The sequence below is a fragment of the Peromyscus leucopus genome, chromosome 12 (assembly GCF_004664715.2).
Source record: "Peromyscus leucopus breed LL Stock chromosome 12, UCI_PerLeu_2.1, whole genome shotgun sequence".
Classification (NCBI taxonomy): domain Eukaryota; kingdom Metazoa; phylum Chordata; class Mammalia; order Rodentia; family Cricetidae; genus Peromyscus; species Peromyscus leucopus.
The window spans coordinates 76,145,409-76,170,850 of NC_051073.1; the positions used below are offsets into that span (position 1 = coordinate 76,145,409).

General features: G+C 44.4%; 1 protein-coding gene across 7 annotated transcripts in view; it reads right to left on the reverse strand.

Moving 5' to 3' along the window:
- The window catches only part of Vps8 (VPS8 subunit of CORVET complex), a 237,908-nt gene that overhangs the window by 32,528 nt on the left and 179,938 nt on the right, over positions 1 to 25,442 (reverse strand). For all 7 annotated transcript variants that reach the window (XM_028859198.2, XM_037209870.1, XM_028859197.2 and 4 more), the window contains 3 exons: positions 19,745 to 19,825; positions 18,116 to 18,285; positions 13,983 to 14,148 (listed from right to left, as the gene is read on the reverse strand). In XM_028859198.2, the coding sequence (XP_028715031.1) occupies positions 13,983 to 14,148; positions 18,116 to 18,285; positions 19,745 to 19,825 (417 nt within the window). The remainder of the gene's footprint in view (positions 1 to 13,982; positions 14,149 to 18,115; positions 18,286 to 19,744; positions 19,826 to 25,442) is intronic.

Below are 25,442 nucleotides of genomic sequence, written 5' to 3' on the forward strand. Positions count from 1 at the left end.
GAACCTGTGACAGGAACGGCAAGACCCGTCCCATGGGTGCATGAATGTTACGCGGGTAACCAACTGCTTTCTGACTGATTTGCTCTACAGGAGGAAACACATGTGTGGTACTATAATCTGACTAAGAACCCATGGCCTGGGAGCTCACAGGGGAGAACCCGTCACTATTTCTTTTCTAGATGGACACAGAATCAAACGGCCCTCGAAATTCCTGTCTCCACACCCACGAGTTCGTGCGGCTCTCAGGCTTCCTCAGAGAAGTCTCTTTGTGCAGCCGGCCGGTGGTGTGCATAGACACTCACCACAGTCGGTGGGACAGCTACATCACCACCCACCCAAGGCTGGGGACCATTCCAGAAGAGGAGAAGGAAAATGTAAAGAGGCAGAGAACCAGAGCAGAACAGAGTCTTCTGGACACAACAGGACCACTGCACTCATGGACACAGAGCAGCAATGGCTGCCGGCACCAGGTCAACCCAGTCAACATTCCAACACGTCTTGGGGAGAGGTTCACGTGCCCCAATCCCTCAGTGAGGAGCTGCCAACAATGAACAGCTTCTGGGCGAGGCAGAGTCAGCTTTCGTTAAGGATGTGGCCTCTGCTGGACTGACCCCATTCCAGGGGATGGTCCCATAACCAGGGGTATCGGGCAGCACAAATGGGAGCTGCTGGGTTATTTTAAAAAGGAGATAAAGACGGGAGGGAGTGGAGAGGAGAGGGTGGGAAGAATTAGGGGTAGGGGGTAAATATGATCAAAATACATCATAAGCATGTATGACTTTCTCAAAGAATAAAAATACCACATTAAATATGTACAAGAACCAGCAGAGACCGGCTGGAGCTCAAGTCTGAATACAGCTGACAGTGGGTTAATGAAGGCTGCCATTCATGAGCTGTTAGGTTGAATTGGGAAACAGATTCAAATTTTACCCGAAATGAGCTAGAAATGGTCAAATGACATAAAGAAATAAGATGCAAAAGAGAAATATGAAATAAGACACGGCAGAGAACCAAATGAAATGTGTAAGTTATCAGAAGAATGTGACTACAACGTCTCCCCAATGAGTGCGGCTACCAGCCTGCACTGCAATTTAATACTTGAAGTTAGGCTCCTAAAGCGATAAAATACTAGCACACGTAAGATTTATATTACAACTTCTGAGACGTGGAGGTGTGAAACCATGATGGAGTCTCATGTTTTGAGGATTGAGCCTTTTCCACAGCATGGAATAAGGTTCTAAGCAACTCCAAGTTTCCCAAAGAACATGAACACCTGTCTTAGGGCTCTACTGCTGTGAAGACACCATGACCACAGCAACTCTTATGAAGGAAAACATTTCACTGGGGCTGGCTTACAGTTCAGAGGTTTAGTCCATTATTGTCATGGTGGGAAGCAAGGCAGTGTGCAGGCAGACATGGTGTGGAGCTGAGAGTTCTATATCTTGATCCAAAGGCAACAGGAAGTGGACTGAGACACTCAATGTGGATAGGACCTCAAAGCCCATCCCAACAGTGACATACTTCCTCCAACAAGATAACACCTACCCCAACAAAGCCACCTCTTAATAATGCCACTCCCTTTGAGGTCATTTTCTTTCAAACCACCACATTCCACTCCATGGCCCCCAAAGGCCTGAAGCCGTATCAAGACGAAAAAATGCATTCAGTCCAACTTCAAAAGCCCCAGAGTCTACAATAGTCTCAAACTTATTTAAAAGTCAAAAGTTCAAAGTCTCTCCTGAGATTCATGCAATCTCTTAACTGTAATCCCCTATAAAATTACAATTTAAGAGAAGATCACATATTTCCAACATATAATGGCACACGATATACATTACCATTCTAAAACATGGGAAGGGAGCACAGTGAGGAAATACTGGATCAATGCAAGACTGAAAACCAGCTGGGCAAATTCCAAACTCTGCATCTCCATGTCTGACATCAAAGTGCTCTTCAGATCTCCAACTCCTTTCAGTTCTGTTGACTGCAGCACACTGCTCTCTCTTGGGCTGGTTCCACTCCCTGTTAGCAGCTTTCCTAGGCAGATATCCCATAGCTCTGGCATCTCCAACATCTTGGAGTCTCTAAGGCAATCCAGGATTCCCTTTCATAGCTTCATGCAAAAACTTCTCTAGGCTTCCATTCAGGTACACTCTTGACAAATGCCTGGCTTCAGCAGCTTTCCTTAATTGTGGAGGCAAATTCCATAGCCCCTTTCTTCTGTCCTTAACTCCAGAACCACGTGGCCGAAACTGCCAAGTTCTGCTGCTTATTGGGGCTAGAACACGGCCCCTTGTTCAATTACATCTTCACCAACTTTCTGTTTTTGATGGCTTCCTGAATTCACTGCCTAAGCTTGGCTGTCCTGTAACCGGATCTGTACCGGGCTGGCCTTCAACTCAGTGATCTTTCAATTACATCTTTCCCAGCTCTCTCCTTTCTTCACTGCCCAAGCTTGGCTGCTTTGGAACTTGCTCTGTAGACCAGGCTGACCTCAAACTCCTGCCTGCTGGGATTAAAGGAGTGTACTACCACACCCAGCTCTAAACTTTAATTCCTTTTCACAAGTTGGAAATTTATCTGGGTGGGATCTTGCCCTGGGGTTACCACTCCTTTTATTCCATGTCCTAATCTCCTTGAATTCAGGACTTAGTCTCATTCCACTCTCTGGTGCTCCTTTTCTCCTTAAATATTTTTCCTTGCTCACCTTGCTCTTTTTCATTATATATCTTCATTAGAGTTAACACTAGTAACCACACAAAGGAGTCTGTACTAGGCTGTTTTGAGATTTCCTCTGCTAAGGGAATTAATCCAAAACTCTTTACTTTAGCCTCAGGAAAACTTAAGCAGCCACAATCTTCACCAAAATACCACAAGAACAATTTCTTTTTTTTCTTTTTTTTTTTTGAAACAGGGTTTCTCTGTGTAGCTTTGCGCCTTTCCTGGAACTCATTTGGTAGCCCAGGCTGGCCTCGAACTCACAGAGATCCACCTGGCTCTGCCTTCTGAGTGCTGGGATTAAAGGCGTGTGCCACCACCGCTCGGCCCACAAGAACAATTTCTAGGCATCATACTAAAATTCTTCTCCTCTGAAACCTCTTAAGCCTCTTAAGCCATCTCCCCACAGTTCAAATCACTCTTAGCACCACTGTCTTTCAGGCTCCTACTGGTATGGCCCATTAAGCAGCGCTAAAAAGCATTCCACTGCTTTCCTAATGCAAAACTCCCAAAGTCTAAATAAATTCCTCCAAACAAAAGAGGGTCAGGCCATTCACAGCAATACCCTAATGTGGAGGCTTGAAAGAAAATAGCCCCCAAAGGGAGTGGTACTTTTAGGATGTGTGGCCTTGTTGGAGGAAGTGTGTCACTGTGGAAGCAGGCTTTGAAGTCTCCTATATGCTCAAGCCATGCCCAGTGAGACAGACCACTTCCTGTTGCCTGCCTATTAAGACCTAGGATTTTCAGCTCTAGCACCACGTCTGCCTGCACGCTGCTATGTCCCATCATGATGACAATGGACTGAACCTCTGAACTGTAAGTAAGCCACCACAATTAAATGTTTTCCATTATAAGAGTTGCCATGGTCATGGTGTCTCTTCACAGCAATAGAAACAGAAACTAAGACAGAAGTTGGTACTAGGGACTGGGTGTCTTAGGGTTTCTATGGCTGTAAAGAGGCAACATGACCACAGCAATTCTTATAAAGGAAAACATTTAAATGTGGTGGTTGGCTTACAGATCAGAGGTTTAGTCCACTATCACCATGGTGGAAAGCAAGGCAGTATGTAGACAGACATGGTGCTGGAGCTGAGAGTCCTTACATCTTGATCCAAAGGCAACAGGAAGTGAACTGAGACACTGAATGTGGCTTGAGCATATGATACCTCAAAGCCCACCCACACAGTGACACACTTCCTCCAACAAGGCCATGCCTACCCCAACAAAGCCACGCCTCCTAATAGTGCCATTCCCTTTGCGGAGCATTTTCTTTCAAACCACCACAGCATCCCTGTGGATTTTGAAAGCTGGACACTATTTTCCAGAGGCTGCATTAAGAACAGTTACAGTGCTGACTAGTCAGCAAGTACCTGTACAGAAGACGGACTCTCTATCTGTGGAGTGTTTAGGAATTTTAAAGAAACGTAAGCAGTAGATTTAAAAGTGAGCAGTTACTTTACTAGACATAGGGAATGTATCTACAATTAGTCTTAATACATATTTGTGACGTTGGTGTTTGTTTGTTTGTTTTTGTTGTTGTTGTTGTTAACTTGACACCAACTGAGACGTCTGGGAAGAGGGTGTCTCAATTGTGAAAATGCCTCCCTAAGACTGGGCTTTGGCAAGTCTGCCAGGCATTTCCTTGATTAATGATTGATGTGGGAGGGACCAGATCGTGGTGGGTGGTGTCTCCCTTAGCAGGCGGTTCTGGGTTGTGTAAGAAAGCAGGGTAAGCATGCCATGAGGAGAAAACCAGTAAGCGGCACTCCTTCATGGCTGGGCTCCTGCCTTGACTTCCTCAGTGCTGGGCTGGGCCTGAGAATTGTGAAAGGAAATCAACCCTCTCCTCCCCAAGTTGCTTTTGGTCATGGTGTTTATCACAGCAACAGAAACCCTGACTAAGACAAAGCTCACTGCTCACACGGAGATGATTGCAAGAAGGGAAATAATATATAACGTATTTTATGTGCCAAGCACCACGGTAGGCCTGTTATGGGCACAATTTTATTTAATCCACACTCCCTCTTCTCGTATGGCTTCTGCTACCCATTTTAGAGATAAGAAAACTAAGTATAGTGTTGAAGGAAGACCGTGTGCTCTGAATTGTTGTCTAAGCAGACTCAAGTTTCCTGTCTCTAGGATTTAGGCTTTTAACTGCTACATTATCTAATCTCTTGGCTGACAGAAAAACAGGAAGGCACCCACAGAAATGAAGCTCCTAAGGCATGCTGCTAAGTTCTGAGGGAGGAATGGAAAGAAGTCACTAAACGGCACAAAAGACTCCCTTCCTGTTTTCTCCAGATGACGGAGACTGTCATCGCACCTAAGACGTCTGTCCTCAGGTTATCTGAATTAAATGAGAGATGAGCTTTCTTCAATTAGCTTTAGTGAGGACCAAGGCTGGGAATACAAAATCATATCTCCTGAGGATTATGAGTACACTGCTAATTTCTAGTACTGCTAACTGCTTAACGCTCACAACCCTGCTGGTTTCATTCAAGCTGTAACCCTGACCTATGCTCATGGTGACTTTCCGGCTGTGTCTGTATGACGACTAAGACACCCAGCAGCGCATCTGCAGCGTCTGCCGACTGAAAGGGCCACAGTGGAGCATCGTACACCAGACAAAGACCAAAAAGGACAAAATGATACGGTTCTCCCAGTTTCTTCACGGCTTCCATGGAAACCCCTCCCTCTACAGATTTCTGTAGTTTCTTTATATTTCAAGAAGGAAAACTGGAAAAACCCAGTCAAACAATGAATATTGCCTTTGCTGGATTCATTTTGTGCTTTGTTTTTTTTCTACCGTTCTTATTTTCTTTGACAATTTCATACATGTATATAATGTATTTTGATAATGTATTTCTCCCTTTATGGATCTGACATACATAAAATGACTTCAAACCCTTAAAAAATAAAATATTCTTTAAGTCTGGACTATTAAATATTCAAATTATTATTGGTCTTTGCTGCTATATAGAAATACAATCATTTTTAATAATATTGAGCTTATATTCTAGAAGTCTGCCAATAATTATCTATAGATTCTTGTGATAAACTCTGAGAAACTCCAAAAAGCAAACATCAACAAAATGGATAACAAAATAAATCTACAGGATATAGTTCTTTAAATATAGAACTTAAAAGTATAGACCCAAGCATGATGAAACAGAAAATATGAACAGCTTGTAGCTATTAAAGAAATTCAGTTTCTTACAGAACAAAATTCTGAATCCGGTAGTGAATTCCAGCACATATTAATATCCTATTTGTGAAGTCAGAATATACACTTATTGATTATAAATAAATTATAACCATTACTGTTGGCTGGCTGGTTGGTCCCAGGCTCTGCATCCAAATGATGGATTAGAAGTCTAAACAAGTGCACTGTGTCCCCAGGCCCAGGGCAGCTCCTCCAGTCTCAGTTGGAGTCTGCAGCACACAGTGGCATGATGACAGTAGCCCTCATTGCCGTCACATGACCACAGAAGTAGGAACATGTTGCAAGCATTCTTCCCCCCCCCCCCCCCGAGACAGGGTTTCTCTGTGTAGTTTTGGTGCCTGCCCTGGATCTTGCCCTGTAGATCAGGCTGGCCTTGAACTCACAGAGATCGCAAGTATTCTTGCTTTCACCACATGTTGGAACATGGTCCAGGAATGGAACTATGTGAGGAGAATTCTGAGGCTTGTGAGAACACTCCAAGAAAAAGACAAGAGTCTAGAGACCTCAGTTTCTTTAAAAACATGGAATTGTTCTTAGAATCTGTTTTTGTGCCCTTCCCAGGTGTAGCAGATAGGAGTGAGTTGACTTCCGATTGTTCATTATGGCTTGCTGCTGCTAGTCAATTAAATGTCTTAACTATGTTGTTTTATTTGCCTCTATGGAAAAACATGTTTTTGCCATGCACGGCTTGTCCGTGTAACTGTACACAGATTGAACCGCATGAGAACTTTACTCGTGTGACCTTTCTTAACCATCAGGGTGTAAACTGTCTCAGGCTCTGGATAAAGTTGGTTATCACATAAGACTTTAGTCTGCCTCATTTATCAGCGCCATTCTCCCAGGTCCCTCCACCTCTAGAGACCATGTGACTTTCAGAAACTTCCGAAAGCATGACTCGGATTAAGGGTGAAAACTGCCAGTTGTCCAGATTGCCCTTTCAGGTTCTGAAGTCTGCAAGAGCTGGACTTGACAGTCCTTGGTGTGACACACCATGCCATCAATACTCGGGAAGTCATGCCAGATGGACAGTGTAGCTTGCACACAGTGATCTATTTTTAACTTCTGCTATGATCTTTTTGAAAAGGGAGAAAGATTTTCAAAGAAAAGTAGGTATTTGAGCTTAAAAAATGACCCCATGCACAGATCTGCAGACATTTTCAAGGAAGTCCGGAACTAGATGTGGTGACTCACAAGAGAAATCTGCTCTCTCGAGATTAAGTCCGGGAGCCTCTGATGTGCAACAGAAGAGGTTCAGCAGCCCCTGAGAAAGGTCTTGCTTTTGTTTAAAAAGATTCCTCTGGAAATGCCTCAGGCAATTCAGCTATAAATCCAGGTGCAAGATAGCAGATCTGGGAATATGGGTGATGGGCTGAGTGACAGCCTTAATAACGATGAACACGTCAAACCTTTGTGAGCTTTGTTAACAAAATGACTCCTGACTCAGGTAATCTAAAGTTTAAGTGAAAGAGGACTATCACCATTATTTTCTTTAAAAAGTCTTACTTCTTTCTGACTCTATTAGAAGGAATATATACACACTGAAGGAAACCTAAGTGGAAGACACAGTCGAACCCCACAGCGGTCACAGCGATGAGCACCACAGTCACATTCCTGCTGGGTTTCCATACTGGACATTAAACAGTAGTTCACACATTAATATTTTCCTCCAGTGCGGTATTTTTCATGGCTACAAAGTTCATTCACTGTATGGAGGCACTATAACTAATTTAATCAACTATGAGCTTAGGGATATCTCAGTTCCTTTCAACTTTTTAGGTATTAAAAACATTGTCCTAAGCATCCCAAGTTTGTAGTAACACTTGGCACTCAAGCTTGACTACCTGTTAGATTTCTGCAATTCTATGCCTCAAGAGCACAAGCATTTAATAAAAGTCATTGCCAGGTTGTCTCCAAAGTGAACCCAAAAGCCTCTTCTCTAAAACCCATGAAGCTCTGACACCAAAAGGATTGTGAACCAAATAATTCAGTACAGAAGAAAGCATGATGCTTTGGTGTCAAGCCTCTTCTGACAGCAAAATCCGACCTGAGCCACAGCAAGCTACCAATAGCTTTTATTAATTGCACATGACCATTTGGTTAGGGGACGCTGCTGAGTTTACCCTGGGACTACTAGTTAGCGTACAATCCATGGGCTAATGTTCTCATATATATGCCGGACTCTCTCTTTCTGTTGCTAAGCAATGCTGTTCACGAACCATCTCCTCTGCAAATGTCCATTCTGCTGGAAACCTCATCTTTCGTTTAGACACGGCTGTTTTTATCTCCAGATGCTTTGACATTTCCTAACTTTGATCTCCCTAGTCAACATATTCAATCTTCACTGGTTTCGTGAGCATATGATAATTTTAAATGTTCTATCAATTCTATCACCTGTATCATTTCTGGGTCAAAAACTGTCAATTTTGACATATTTTCCTGCCTCTCTGCTCACCAGGGAGAGGGGAATTCTACCTCATTAGGTGTTGTCTATGTTCTAAATTTCTGTAGACTCTTGAGCTTTGCTCTAAATAGCTGTAAGTAGTTCTATCTTTTAGGGCTTCCTTTTAAGCTTTGTTGGTGGGATCAAAACAGCACTTAGCCCTAACCCTCTCCTCTTCCTTCACAGTGAAATCATCTTTGGGGGTCTTAATGCACTGTGGGTTTTAAGCTTTGCATATGCACTGGGGGAACAGACCTTACTCCTGGCTATCCATCCATCTAGGACACTGTTCCATCTAATGCTCTTAAACCTCAAGTAGTCCTCTGGCCTCTCTTGGAGCTGCTCTTGTTCTGATTCCCACAAACCCTTGCCTCCTCTGAGTTCCTGGGTTCTCTTTTTCTCTGAGACTGGGGCTTTGCCTCAGTTCCTCTTTCCTCACTAATGACTTAGCAAGTTTCTTCAAGTAGGTTTTGGGCAATCCTACCTTTTATGTCCTTTGTCACTGTGGTGGTTTGAATGTAATTGGCCCCCCATAAGCTCAAAGGGAATGGCATTATTAGGTGTGGCTTTGTTGGAGCGGGTATGGCCTTGTTAGAGGAAGTGTGTCATTGTGGGGGCAGGTTTTGAGGTTTCCTATGATTAGGATACCACGCAGTCTCAGTAGACTTCCTGTTGCCTGCAAGATGTAGGACTCTCATCTACATCTCCAGCACCACGTCTGCCTACATGATGCCATGACGCCTCCAGCAGATGAGGGTGACATCAGACAGGACACCAACTTCTGACCTCACCGTACAGGTGCACTCACATCTTACACACTCAGCCCATACACATGGAAACACACATACACATATGCAAACACACACACACACACACACACACACACACACACACACACACACGCACAAAAAGGGTATTTTTAAATGCATGCCAGTTTAATAACTATTTCTAAGAGCTGCTACTTTAGTAAGTTAAAGCAATGGCATTCTGCTATTTCAATGTATATGACTTTGAACATTGACAAGATGAGTATTTTCACATTGTGGTGGAGCAGAATTTTTTAAGTCCTTCTTTTATATTTCCACCAAAAATATAGTTATGCACAATGGCTGAAAATTCTTTTTTCATTACTGTTATTCTCAGGTGTCTTGGACACAAGCCTTTGCTGACTGGTAGGAATGTTAAGCCATTCATTACAATAGAGCTGGAAAAGAGGTTTAGTAAAAGGTATGGCTATCTGTGCACAACCCGGTCCTGGGCCACATCACAGCCTTTGTTTTAAAACTGTCAGTGTTTCCTGTGACCAAACACGCTCTTCCCTGCTCCTTCCTCATCGGTTTCCACATTTACAGTCCCCACGCCCCCAACACAGTTCACAGTGCTGCTCAGATTGCTCAGTTCCTGCCTCAGCTTTCCCAGTGGCTGGGCCCACAGGCACGTGGCACAGTGCCCTCCACTCCCTCCTCAGACCCCTTCTGCATCCCGTTCTGTTGTTTGAAATGTTTTTTTTTTTAACACGGCTGCTAACTTTGTACCCTTCCGAGATGAGCTCAAAGGTTCTATCTGTAGATAAGTATATTCCCTGCCGCTCAACCCAAGGTTCTCATCTATAACATTCTATTTGCCTCTCACACCAACTGTGTACCTGTGACAATTCAAAACCACAGTGTAATAATGTTTGAGATCTACTAAATCTTTTTTCTTTGAATTTGTACTTTAAAATTAATATAAATTCAATAGTCACTTTTAAAAAATTTAATAGTGAGTTCACCTCATCTAATGCTAGTGGAGGTATTATGTTACTTTGAATTTAATAAGTGAATAAATTAAGATGAAACTGAAATCATTTGATATTAATATAAATGAATAAATGTATTGAGATACTAGACTAGGATGCTGAATACTTCAACTAAAATTAGTTTCTCTTGTGCATTTTATCTGTGCACGGAGAGAAACAGAGTGAGACAGCCCAGCCAGGACGACACTGGCTCTGAGATCCCCTGAGCGTCCGTAAACCCTGAGAGTAAGCAAAGAAACTCATTTGGATCATTTCTCTTGGTTATATAGGATCAAATCCCTATTCCAGAAGAAAGAGGTGTTCTGGGGAATCACTTATGTCCTGGTCATGTTAACTTGCTGGCAGACAACTAGCATGTAAACTTGGTTGGCTGTATATGTTGGCTGACATGAAGTTAGGTAAGAACAGCAGGAGACGGCGCTTGGCCGGCCAGGACCACAGGTTTGGGGGTAAGTGTTGCATGAAGCTGAGCTGCAGTCACAAGCTGGAGAGCTCACTATCAGTAATCATCTTTCCCAAAAAGATAAAATCAAAAGCTATTTGACAGGATGGTGTTCCAAGGGCAGTGGGATATTTCAAACACATTCAATCATCCTGTGTACCGAGAGAAGCCCGTGAAAGCCGAGTGGCTCCTGCCATGCTCTCTGGACAGAGGTAAGCAGGATGGACAGATCTTCAAAGAAAACTAAAGAATCAAAGGAACTTTAATGAAAACCACCGTACTATGGAATGGATGCTTATTACTTCAAGTTTATGATTAGAAATGTGACTGACTCATACGATGTGGAGGACTATCAAGCGGCAATTCGTGCACATCTGGTTTACAGTCAGAGTTACCAGGCAGTTTCCTGGAAGGATGGAGGGGCAGTGTTCCGAAAATCATGAGTTCCAACACTGGCTCTCCCCTCTGAGCTGCATCTAGTTCCTTCAGTTGTAAAATTAGGACTATCTCACCCTCATGAAGTTGGTGTGAAGCTAAACACTTCATGTATCTGATACGGCTAATATCAACTCTTTTCCTTGTGGGCCCTATCTGCCACACAGAATAGACAGCCACGGGGAGAAACGCTTTTGACACGGACGTCTAATTTTTAAAGTATTTACCTTTTTTACATGCACTGAGGAGGTAAAAGGAAAGGCAGGCAAACTGAGTGTTTTCTTTTTCAGTGCCTGAGGTATGGAGACGTGGGAAATGAATATACTGTAAATGGTTTCAGAACTTAACATGAGCTTAGATTTTTCTCTTATAGAGAGCTGACTTTAAAATTTATAATGAGGTTTTCAATGAAAATGAGGGGGCAGGGAGGGGAAGTCCCATTTTTTCCCTATTTAAACTACAGAGCTTGTTGCCATTGTGACTTTAAGTATGGGGGTCATGTAGCCAGCCCAGGCAAGGCATTTAGAGGATGAGTCGATCACAACATCCAGGACATCTGTCATAGGTAATTGAGAGAACATAAGCAGGGGTCCCCCAACTGTAAGAGGTGTTTTAAGATGTTCACTTTACTCCTTTTAGTCACATAAAATTTTAAAACTGGGATTCTGATGTAAAGTAGAGTGGTTGTTATTCACAGTACATACTGTGTGATGCCCTGGAACTCTTGTTTGCCATTCATGTTGCAAAACCTCAAACACTAGCCACACTAAGCTCAAGAGCTACATCTGTCTTGGCAGCGTTTTGCAAAGAGTGATGAGAAACTGACTTTACACCAGATGGACTGGTGGTTAACAAGGGCCTTTACTGTTCTTTTCAGTGGAATCTTTTTGGTCAAACTGTTAACTAGCTAGTGTTATATTTATATACAGGGTCTCTTTTCCTTACAGATGTATTTTCCTACTCACAGCCAACCAGTAAATGTGTTATCTGTTTCAAAAAAATTGTAATGAGCCGAGTGGTGGTGCACGCGTTTAATCCCAGCCCTTAGGAGACAGAGGCAGAGGCAGGCAGATCTCTGTGGGTTTGTGGCCAGCCTGGTCTACAGAGCAAGTTCCCAGGACAGCCAGCGCTACATAGAGAAACTCAGCCTTGAAAAATCAAACCAAAACCAACACACATAACTTTGCAGCCAAATTTCCCATACAGCGGCAGAGTCAGAAACTGACAGATACTTGTATCACAGAAAAGAGAGTTTAGAGTATGTGCTAACCAATTTTTTACTAAGGTCCAAAGACCATTCAATGACTAAGAACATGCAAAGGCTAAGTCCCCACGCCTAGTTCACATTCTATGTGCAAAGTCAGTCAAATGCATCAGGAGCTTCTGGGGCTTGAGGGTGGTGAGGAGAGGCTGCGTTCCAAGAGAGATGGCGATGACTTACGAGGGAGGTGAAGCTTGTGAGGGAGCTCTTCACCTCTAGACCTAACCATGGTCATGTCCTAATGCACATCCTCTTCTGCTGAGAGCAGAGGTTTGCTCTCTATCACGTCTGCCTCATTTTTCCTCTGACCTACCTATCTTATTCCCCTCCCCATTTTCCCTTGCAGGGGCAGCTGACATCATCTCCCATGATTTTTTACATCTGATTCAGGTACACTCATTTTCTGTTCTTCTGGCCTGGTTCATCTGTGTTTGTCATGTAGTAAGAACACAATTATTGGCCTTTGTCCCTTAGTCCTGGCAAAGAGCTCTTTAAAATCTAGAACTGGGGCTCTGAAGTTAAGAGGACTGACTACTCTTCCAGAGGACCCAGGTTCAATTCCCAGCACCTACGGGGTGGCTCATAACCTTCTGTAATTCCATTTCCAAGAAGTCCAACACCCTCTTTCTGCCCCCCTTGGGCACTGCATGTACGTGGTACATAGACATACAAACTCATACAGGTAAAATACTCATATACATAAAGTAAAAATAAATCTAAACAACAAACAAACAAACCCCCCCCCCAATTCCACCTTTGAATCTCCTCTGTAAGAAAAGCACTTTTTTTTTCTTTTCTTCTGTGGTTTTTTGAGACAGGGTTTCTCTGTGTAACAGCTTTGGCTCCTGGCTGTCCTGGATCTAACTTTGTAGCCCAGGCTGGCCTCAAACTCACAGAGATCCATCTGCCTCTGCCTCCCAAGTGCTGGGATTAAAGCATGTGCTACCACCGCCTGGTCAAGAAGAGCACTTTTAAGCCGGGCGGTGGTGGCGCACGCCTTTAATCCCAGCACTCGGGAGGCAGAGCCAGGCGGATCTCTGTGAGTTCGAGGCCAGCCTGGGCTACCAAGTGAGCTCCAGGAAAGGCGCAAAGCTACACAGAGAAACCCTGTCTCAAAAAACAAAAACAAAAAAAAAAAAAAAAAAAAAAAAAAAAAAAGAAGAGCACTTTTGGGAGCTGGGGACCCCTGCAGAGTTTGGGAATGGGGGCTGGTAGCCAGGAAGATTGAGCTAGGGGTCGAGGTTTCGAACTTTCAGCTCTATTCCCAGCCTCCAGGGGCAGTGAGAAGTTTCTGAAATGCACACGCTGCACCAGGTTCTTTCGGGGAAGACACATGCACAGAGCACAGGAGCAGCACCCGCCATCACCAGCTCCGAGACAGTGGGACAGTGGTGATGTCTTGGAGCTGGTGAGGGCGGGTGCTCGTCTGTCCTCACTGACCCGCCACTCTGGCTACGGTCCCCGAGAGAGGACAGAACACATCTCCTCAGTTTGTCAGTGCACAGCAGACAGGCTCTTCACACTCTCCACATGACTGAGCAGGAGATGTCAAGCATTCCGTTTCTATCAGGTAAATTGGAGGCTTATGGGACCTGACGACACAGGCCAGGCCTGACAGGCTGACAAGGAAAGCACAGGCCACGCCAGTGCTGAACCGAGTCTCACCTGTGAGGAGGTTAGCCGTCCTTTCTTATTCTCAGAAGGATTTTCGCTGAGTTTGCCTGCTTTATTACTTGAGCTGCATTTGTAACACGTCCATCTGGTCTGGCCCTCAATTTCCAGGGTGCATTCCTTGCTTTGTAGACAGAATGAATGATACAAATGGCCACAGCTGCAAAATGAAGACACATTTGTACTTTTCCTTAGTATAAAGTCCATAAACATGAATTATGATAGGGTAGGGTGGGACACTTGTATGTGGTGAAGAAAAATCCAAAATGAACTAGTGGCTGGCTGCACAGGGACAAGAATCAGGAGGGACACGTACTCACTGATGTCCTCCCCTGAAGAACCCACTCCACCTACTCAATTCTTTTTTTTGTTTGTTTGTTTGTTTTGTTTTTGTTTTTATTTTTTGATACAGGGTTTCTTTGTGTAGCTCTGTCTATCCTAGAACTCACTCTGTAGAGACCAGGCTGGCCTCGAATTCACAGAGATCTGCCTGCCTCTGCCTCCCAAGTGCTGGGATTAAAGACGTGCGCCACCACCGCCTACTTGGATTCTTAAGCTGTGAGTGGGTTTGCCTCCATGAGTTCTCTGACTGCAGAAGCTGAGCTGAGCCAATGTTCACGCTCAAACTGAAGCATTCTGATAGCTGGTTTCAGGTAGCGTTTTTAAAGTAACTGGGGAAAAGTCACAATTATCTGAGTGGCTTGGTAAAAGCACGAGTGTCCTCACCACATTTCAGGTGGATTATGACTTGAAACCCTCACAGAGATGCCACACTCGGAAGCTTGAGTACTGCTCCTAGGAAGGGATCCAGGGGCTGGTACTGAGGATGCCTCTCAATGGTCATTTCAGGATCCCCTTTTCTAACCAGAAATGCTAGAGGAGTGTAGAAGGCAACCCTCTCTTTGGCTGCCTAGTTTTCCTTCCTGATGCTGTTTCTTTCTGTATAGAGCCTGCTTCTCATACACTTGTCCTTCCTCGGCCCAGCCCTGCTCCTTCAGTTATTATTTCTAGTTCCAAAACCTTTATCTTTTTTTTTCTTTTTTTATTTTTCTTCTTACTTGTCCTTTCTCGGCCCAGCCCTGCTCCTTCAGTTATTATTTCTAGTTCCAAAACCTTTATCTTTTTTTTTCTTTCTTTTTTTATTTTTCTTCTTAGTAACCTTTAAAATGCCATGGGCTCATGACGCCCAGGTCTGCACCGCCAGGCCAGACATCTCCTTCAGCCCTATGTATCTGTCTCCTTGAGAAGTCTAGACACGAGTCCTGATTTGACATATGCAAATGCAAACCCCTAACTTTCATTAACTCAACCTCCATTGCGGATCTCCATCCACCCTTCTACATCTCAGCAACAGCAACGGCACCTTCCAGCTTCTCAGGAGGAAGTGTGGAGTCGTCCACACTGTTTCCTGCCCTGCACATGATGAGCGCATCTGGAAGCAAATCCTGCTGGGTCTGCTCTCAGATGGGACCCAGAGTTCTCACTTCTTAGTTCTTCGCTACTGACTGCACTGTGCCACATGCAGGCGACCGAAGTTGCCTTACCGATCATTCTGCTTCCTTCCTTGTCCCTCCGTGGTCCACTCTAAAAACAGCAACCAGTGACCCTGACATACCACTTCCGTCCTCAAAACTACCCAGTGCCTTCTCAGAAGAAAAGTCCATCTTCGTACAAGAACCCAGTCTTGTCCGGTTGACCTCTGCTGTCCCTTGGGCATTCTCTCTTGTTACTTTCTCTTCACTCTGTCCAGACCTCTTGTGCTACCCACCCACTGGCCGTCAAGCACGACAGGAATGTGGTGCCTGACAGACTCCATATCCCTAACCCTAGCCGAACACACATCCCACAAATTAGATAGCCACTTCCCGATGTCTTAAAATCACTCCAACATCATCTGTGCAGGGGGTGTCCCCCAACTGCTCTTTATAAATTGGTAGCGACCAACATCCTCTTTCTTTACTGTTTTATTCTTATTAACGTAATAAGTAATTACATTTTAATTAGGTTTCACAGTTGTCTATTAATAAGTCATTTCAACAGTCAGGCATTCCTAACCATGCTATATAAAACAGTCATTCCCCCAAACTTCTGCAAATCTCTCTGCATGTTTTATTCTCTTTTTTTCCATAGTAGTTATCACTGCTTCATATTTTGTTCATGCTGCTCTTTATCTTGATGAACAGATCTGGTTCACAGTAGTGTCTTTGTTAGGGTTTCCCGTTGCTGTGATAAAACACCATGACTGTGGTGGTTTGAATGAGAACAGTCCCCAGAGGCTCAAATCTTTGAATGCCTGGTCCCCAGCTGGTGGAACTGTTTGGGAAGAATTAGGCGGTGTTGCCTTGTTGGAGGAGGTGTGTCACTGGGTGTGGGCTTTGAGGTTCCAAAAGCCCACATCATTCCCAGTTAGCTCTCCTCCTCCTTTGGATGAAGATGTAAGCATTCAGCTGCTGCTCTAGAACCATGCCTGCCTTCCATGCTCCTGCCCTGCTCGTCAAGGGCTCTGAAACTGTAAGCCCCCAATACATTCTTTCTTCTAGAAGTTGCCTTGGTTGTGGTGTCTTACCACAGCAATAAAAACATAACTAAGACAATGACCAAAAGCAACTTGGGAAGAAAAGAGTTTATTTCAGCTTACAACTCTCAGGTCACGCTTCATCACTCAGGTAAGACAGGGCAGGAACCCAAGGCAGGAACCCGAAGGCAGGAACTGAAGCAGAGGCCATGGAGGAATGCTACTTACTGGCTTGCTCCTCATTAGCCTGCTTCATTCATTTATTTATTTATATTTTATGTATATGGGTATTTTGCCTGCATGCCTGGTACTCATGGAGGCCAGAAGAGGGTATCAGACCCCATGGAATTGGAGTTACAGGTGGTTGTGAGCTGCCATGTGGTGCAGAGAAATGAATCCAGGTCCGCTGAAAGAGCTCCTAACCACTGAGCCATCGCTGCAGCCCCAAGCCCGCTTTCTCATAGCACTCCAACCACAATGGCCTGGGCCTTCATGCAACAATCATTAATAAAATATGCCCCCTCCCCCCCGGCTTGCCTACAGGCCAACCTTACGGAGGCATTTTCTCAATTAGGTTCCCTCTTGTCAGATGACTTTAGTTAAACTGACAAAAACCAAAACCATCGACAACAACCAGGACAAGCAGGCTCTCAATAAGCGACTCCTGAAGGGATGGTTCTCAGTGCGATGAGAACGCGTTCCTCGTGCGTCTCCAGACCTGCCAGTTTTCCCGAACAGCTGACACTCACAAAAACACTTTGTCATGCCGGGCACCGTCGACTCATGGCAAAACCTCAACATGCAGTTACTGTTTCCATCTCAGTCCACAAGTAAGGAAACTGAGATAGAAAAAGATAAAATTGACTTAGGTCTGAATTAGCACATGGCAGAGTCAACGTCTAAAACCAGGAAGTTGGACTCCGGTCTCCGGTCCCTGTGTCACCTGTGTGTGACATGTCCTCCCTCTAGGTACCGTGGCTTAAGTGTCTGTGTTGCTGACTCCTAACTATCTATTTCCAGTCTCAGCATGGCTCTGGATTTCTGATAAAGTATGACTATTAGATAACCTACTCAGAATCTGGCAGCTCCCTCAAGCCTGAGATCTGCAGGACAGAGTTACTGTTTTCCCAGTTTCTTATACCGGTTCCTCCTCAGACAATTCACTGCATTTCTCAAGTCAAAGACCTAGTTTCCACTTCCACATCCAATGCACCAGCAAGCTGGTCACACCTTTCAGAGTCACTCTGATCCAAACGGCTCTCCGCACATCCACCTCTGTCTCTCATTCTGCTCAAGGTCATCATCCCCTGAGAGATCCCTTATCCTGCTTGCTTGACACAGCACTGTTCTCAGGTACACACTTCACCCTCTGGTCCTGCTGCTTTTTCTTTCCATCTTAACTCTGATTAGACAGGATTTATAAAATGTCTGAGACCCCTCATGTCCCCTCCCCACTCCCACTCAGACTGGAAGGGCTGTGGGGCAGGAACTCTTGGCTATTTTGCTGGCGGCTTGAATGGCTGGCTGTGCATGGTCACATGGACTTCTGCTTGGCTGCTTCTACCACACACGTCCTCGGGCCAAGGCCGTTAATATCCCTTCCCTCTCTTACCTGAAGACAATGATTTCATCAGCCATTTCTTGGCGTCTTTTGTACTGCTGTAAACATATAGAACAGTAGTCCTGCTTGGGATTGAGTCCTCTGGAGACTGAAGCCCTGAGGTTACACAGTGACCAATGGAGGTCTTGGTTCAGAAGGCTGGTTGTGGTTTCCAGCAAGGTCTGCAGAAGGTCAAAACAAAAGAAGAGGCTAAAATGAAGGACAGGGACTAATGAACAACACAGCTGAAACCGGAGATGAGACGACCCAACATCTCAAGTGGGAACCCCTCCCACACAGTGATGATGAACGCACACATTCAAACACTCAAGTCTGTCACTGGCTCCTAAGAAATGTGTGCTCTGCCCTTCTGTGGCTCAATTCAGTACTGATGGCTTTCAGATGACTCGATAAGGCCAAATCTATTGCGAGCATTTATAACTTCCCTCTCGATGGTCCCGGCAGTTGTGATAAGAACAGCCTGGATCCCTGGCCTCTGATGGAAACTGCTGCATGGCAGTGTTTCAAGTATCAATTCACTGGAAAGCTAATGTCATTATTCAGTGTTCATTTCCCCTGGGCAGAGATCTCATTTTCTGATCGGCACTTAAAAGTCACTTGAAGCTGCTCAAGATCCTGTCATCTGTCATTAAGACATTTCCACTGCTAACACATGAGGTCACCTTAAGGCTGCCTATGCTTGTAAAGTGCTTTCATACCATATTAATTCTCAACCTGCATGCACATCACTGAGACACGCAGTCAGGTTGTCAGTCCAAAGGCAAGACAGACCTGGGCACAGCCCACTTCCTTGCTATACAGTTCAGCTCTTCAACTTAACCTCTAATGCAAAACTTCTACTTAACTGCCCTCAAGGTATGCTAACACCGTCTAGCTAGCCTCGCCTTTCTCTCCTCTCCTATGACTTCCCAGCGGTGCTCAGCTTTCCCCCACGTCTCAGGGCCTGCGTCTGTGGTGACATGGAGCCTCCCTGTGCCATCTGTGGCAGCCTCAATTCTTCAGGAAAACATTTAAGAAAAGCTCTGCCTCTCAATTCTTCTTCTTCTTCTCACTCCTAAACTCTAACAAAAAGCAGATACTGTATCTAAGATGTGAGATGGCACCTGGCACTTATCCTAAGGAAGAAAGTATACAAGGCCGAGCTAGCTCTAACTAAATCTTAACAGCTCTAAGCAACCTTGAGTTAAGAGAGGAATAATGACAATTTCTAGTTAGTAGCAATAATGTTGCAGAATACTTAAATGAACAGTCATTTAGTTTTACTTTGCTATTTTCCATAATTCTCTGACCCCTTTTATGGATTAAAGATTTTTAATCATTTTCTCAGAAAGTTTATCATATAATAAAATACTAGTCTGATTGCCAATGGATCATAAAATAAGTAAGATGCATTTCAATATTCTGTGTGTGTGTGGGCACACACACAAGTTTATAAATTAAGTTCACAGGAAACTTAAAAGTAGGGAAAGGTACATATGTATCTCAATCTACTTATTTCTAGTAAGTTGTGATTTTTTCAAAGACAAAAATATTCAAGCAGAAGGAAAGAAAAGAATAGGAAGAAAACCACAAGTTTTTTTTCTATCTTTAGACAAACTCAGACACAAGCAGATTACTCACTTGCTCATAGTTAAAGGTGTCCAACATCCCCAGAATAAGGCCCTGGATTTCTCCAAGTTTTCCTTTTCCATAAATTGGGTCCTAATCAGAAAAAGATGCAACTGTTATGATTCTTGGGATTTTAATGTCACATTCAGTACTTGTTATGGCTGGTTGTTGTCATTTTTCCTGCGGTCGCATCTCACGCTGTAGCCCAGGCTGTGAGGCAGCCCAGGCTGAGAGGTAGCCCAGGCTGGCCTCAAGCTCACAATCCTCCCAAGTGGCAGATTCCCAGGAACAGGCTACCATGGCCAGCCTAAGCACTAACAGTCAGTCATAACATACCCATTCTTCCACGAACCCTCCCCAGAAGGTGCTTAATTTGTTTCTCTCTGGACATCTCAAATATTTTGGAAACTAAAATGAAGGTTACCCAAGTCCCCTCTACAAACAACTTTTTTGCAAGTCTGAACAAACATTTATCACTTCTCTAGGAAGCTTCTTTGTCTTCGACACCAACTTTCCCTCTCTGAGTTCTTATTTATCCACTCCATGAAAACCAGTGTTATCTAAGAATACCAGAATCCATACAATTTCTTGACTCTCACATTTTGCCATCTCTTGGTTAAAACTAACTAAATCTCCCCAGTTTTGGAGACAAACAGCTTTCAGCATTTTTTTCCCCGTAATAAAGCCATTGCTGATAAATCACAGCTATTTAGAAACCCAAGTCCTCTCTACTATTTTTCATTGTAGGTATTCCAAGCCACTTATTTACTATGCACAATCCTGAAAACACTAGGTGGACCAAAAACTCTTCAAAACCTCCAAACTGCAATCCACTCATCCAGAGACTGCTGACTTTGGCAGATACTCCTTCAGTCCTGTTCTGCAAAAGATGAAGGAGGATGCATTTTTCAGCATATTCAATTGATCACCTCACATATATTTTTTACTTAATGTTACATTGTGAGTACTCTCTGCCATTATCAAATAGTTCTGAAAACTACAGAATAGGAATCATGTTAAAATAAAATTGTTTACCTAATCATTCTAAGCTGTTATGTCCAGGGTCTCCTCTTCCCCAGCCCCATTAACTCGGATCATGGCTGATGACTATAATCTTGGTCTCAACCTCTGACTCCTTTGTCAGAGGACATCTCCAGAAAGGGAATTATGGACTAGAGGACAGTTTTATGGCTGCAGGCATACTGACAAACTGCTCTATCTAAAATGTATTATGCAATTTTCATCTTCAGCATATTTTGTGCCCCCTGTATCTTTATCTTTGACCGGATTGATAATTACAATCTTAGGAATTGCTAACATATCAGAGTGTCACGCCTGTCACTCTGCTCTAACACCAGGTTATGTGCAACACAAATGACTTTTGTCAAACAGAGAAATCCAGGCATACAACCATGATCCAAGTAGACAGTTCTTGTTAAAGGGGTAGAATTTGCCAAATACAGGTTAAAAAAAAACACTTTATACTATCTACCCCACCCCACAACCAGGCACTTGAGTATGAGTCGATGGTGCATACAGTAAACAACAGACCAGACTGTGTCTGTGCATGCACAGACTTTTTGCATTGTAATTGTTTCCTGGACAATATGATTTTATCACAACTATCTACATATCATTTACACTGAACTAAGTGTGTAAGGGAGAGCCAGGCACGGTGATGTGCTTGTGATCCTAGTTCTGGGGAGGTGGAGGCAGGAGGATATTGAGTTCAAGGCCAGCGTGGGCTACAGAACCACAAAAACCAAACATTTGAGAAGTTAGTGGGCAGGTCATGCGGGATTTACACAAACTCACACTTTTATATAGGGTCTGCACACGCAGACACTTGCATCTTAGGGAGTTCTCAGAACCCAGCAGGTGCTGCAGGGCCACTGAATTCGCGTCACTGGCGTCCCTCAACACCTTCAGCCAATGAAGATGCTGAGGCTGAGGGCGCACACTCAGTTCAAGAGCTGTCATGCCAAAAGCTGCACTGTGCATCTAGAAACTTAAGAAATCACGGTTTATGGTCTCCCAGATTTATGCTGCCCTCCCAAGTATAGATACATAAAAAACTAACGTGTGCTGGAAAATAAGGGTAACTAAACTGAATGATAAACAAACAACTGTCAGAAATGTCTCTGGTAACTTTGTGGTAAGTCTGTAAAACTTGGTAGAGGTCTGAAAAACTTGGTGAATTTAACACCAGAGTTTGCTCATTTTCTTTCTTTGTTTTTTGGATGTCCCCCTCCCCCTCCCCACTGACAAGGTTTCTCTATACAACAGCCCTGACTGTCCTGAACTCTCTCTGTAGACCAGGCTGGCCTTGAACTCACAGAGATTCCACCTGTCTCTGCCTCCCGAGTGCCAGGGTTAATGGCGTGCATCACTACCTGCCTGTTGAACTTGCTCATTTTCAACCACAGCTTCTGCTGTAGGCTCTGGAAGGCTGGGCAGGAAGTACAGCTTCTAACAGAGACTAGTACCAAGCTTGGGGTTTTTCTAGAGCAGTATGGAGCTGTTCTTCATGGATTCGACTCCTCTAGTGCTTTCGGCTGTGAGACTGAAGAAATGGAAAGGACGAAATAGCTCTGTACTTTTCTACTAATTATAATACATTAGGGCTTGAGCAGGCATTATCAGCTCGAGTCCCGGTTTCTGCTGGAGGTCCCATCACTGAGCTAGAGAGCCCGGGACCAGGGGTGATCACTCACAAGTCTGGCTTATATCTCAGATGTGTCCTTTGGAAAAACAACTCATACCACACATCCACCAGATAACTTCCTCTTTTCATTTTCCTTGCACAAAAATAAATCTATTTAGTGTCTTTCATCCTTGTTTAATTATGTTCTGATGAAGCTCCCATTAGGTACACACATCTCTTAGCCACAGTGTCTATCAGTAGTACAATATTATAAACATCTAATTTAACAAATATTCGAACCTGACAGTTAATGTGCTACGGTACTAATAGTTTTAGAGCTTGACAAGAGAGACTGAAAGATAAAGATATCCTTTTGTTGCTGTTATTTGTTTGTATTGCAAAACAGGGTTTCTCTGTGTGGCCCTGGCTGTCCTGGAACTCACTTTTGTAGACCAGGCTGGCCTTGAACCCACAGAGATCTGCCTGCCTCTGCCTCCCGAGTGCTGGGGTTAAAGGTGTGTGCCGCCATTGCCCAGGGAATAAAGATGTCTTAAAAGGTTAAATTCAGAGAAAAAGATGACATCTTTATAGGTCATTTCTATATTTACTTCAATATACATAATTTAAAAGCAAAACCAGAAAAACTACTCATGCTGAGGCAACACATCAATTATAGAATTCGAGATGAGTGCAAGGCTTTAAGGACAGCTTAGGGCAGCCACCAGCTCTCATCATCACTCTGCAGCTAGTTCTCATTAAAAAAAAAAGCTGCTGCTGTTTGTTACAGAGTATTATCTTAAAGTGCATTACTTTAGTTTATGTTGCATTTATTTATCTCTGTGAAGCTGTGTTACTGTGCCCGTCTAAAACATCTGATGGTCTAATAAAGAGCTGAACGGCCAATAGCAAGGCAGGAGAAAGGATAGGCAGGGCTGGCAGGCAGAGAGAATAGATGTGAAGCCATAGGACCTGTTTCTCACCCAGGAGCAGTAAACTGGGGTAAGCTCAGAACGGTACCTTCCCCTCTAGAAATGGGAGTCTGTTCCGGGATCAAAAAGACTCTATGATGTGGGTGTGGTTTATCATCACAGGTTCCTGTGCTGGACACTCAACTAGGCCCTCAGTGTGGCAACGCTAGGAGACAGTGGCATCTCTAAGAGGTCCACTGGGACGTGTTAAGGTCACTGTAGGCAAAACCAAAACAGTAAAAATATCAGGACTACTAGGCAGTTCCATGAGACACTGTGCTGCTCGCCACGCACTGCTACTAAAGAACTGTGGCCGTTCTGCATTCTCTGTGGCTTCTGTTCTGGGGGTGCTCGCCACGCACTGCTACTGAAGAACTGTGGCCATTCTGCATTCTCTGTGGCTTCTGTTCTGGGGATGCTCGCCACGCACTGCTACTAAAGAACTGTGGCCGTTCTGCATTCTCTGTGGCTTCTGTTCTGGGGGTGCTCGCCACGCACTGCTACTGAAGAACTGTGGCCATTCTGCATTCTCTGTGGCTTCTGTTCTGGGGGTGCTCGCCACGCACTGCTACTAAAGAACTGTGGCCGTTCTGCATTCTCTGTGGCTTCTGTTCTGGGGATGCTCCCCGGGCACGGCTACTGAAGAACTGTGGCCGTTCTGCATTCTCTGTGGCTTCTGTTCTGGGGATGTAACTGCTCCCTCTTGCACAAGCTCTTGCCATATGATCACACACACTGTGAAGTCTTTACCAAGTGGGGCTGACATGGGGCTATGGCCTTGGTATCCTAGAACTGGGAGCTACATAACAACATTCCTTTATAAAGGAGTCTAAGAGGTCAACAAGGAAAAACCACTGGAACCCAGGAGGGATTACACAAACGCAAAGTCAAGAGGTCCAATATAATCATACAGAATTCAGCTTCTTTCTAACACAGTGGCAACTAAAAGACAACTATTTAGCTGCATATCATCTATACATAAATATATGATGCACAGGAGAAAATATCTACCCAATACATACCCAAACAAGGACTTTATAAACGACTGTAGAAAGAACACTTCAAACCCACAGACAACAGAGCAAATGTCTCAGCTAAAAAGCAGGAAAAGGTCTGGCACAGACATCTCATGAATAAAGACAAACAGTCATGGGGGAACTGCCAATTTAAAAAGAAGATCTGCTCCAGGTCCAGGCCAGCCCTGCACATCTTGCAAGGGGGCCCAGCCTGGTGGGTCTTAACCTCCCCAAACCCGCCCCAGTCCTCAGATCTAGACCAGGTCTCACAACCAGTGCCCGGCCTAACCTGGTGAGCCTGGCCTGTGTCACCTGATCCCTGGGCGTGGACCAGGACGCCCTTCAGCCTCCCTGTGACCACCTGACCTCACCCTCCTGTACCACATCCAGCCTCCGGCCCAGCCTGCCCTGCTCTCCTGCCTCCATTCTCCTGCTATTACACGTGGACCGAGGGTAAGCAATGGAGATGCGCTAGTTCCTCAGGACAGCGCAGAGCAGACAGCCCTTAAAATGCAATGTTTCCCACATGAAACACTGTGAACGGAGGAATCCTAACATTTTCTCTCAGGAAGCTCCTGTGGGGCAGACTCTCATTTCATTTACACAAGCAATCAGTGGGACTGGGTAAAAGAGAACTAATACACAGTAACTAATCTGTTCCTCAAAAACACAAACTTAAATGGAGGATAACAGGAAACAGGCAATAGCTCCCATCTGTCACCCAGGACACTTCTCTTTGGTTTTCCTCCTTTGTCAGCAGACTTAAAACAGGGTCTGACATAACCGAGGCTGGTCTGGAACTTGCTAACTTTTAATCCTTTCCCCACCTCCAGAGTGACGGCTCTGCATGCCACACCTACACACGAGGTGTTGATATGGTGCTGGGCACTGGACCCAGGGCTTCCTGCATGCAAGGCAAGCATGCTATCAACTGAGCTACATACTTGTTAGCCACAATCTATAATAACCGTCTTCCCTGTACCAAAGGATCGGGATGAATAAAAGTACTTTAAAAAAATCCTTGTCCATACACAGGGGCAAAGCTATTACAATAAACACAAATGGGTAAGTTTAAGAACAGA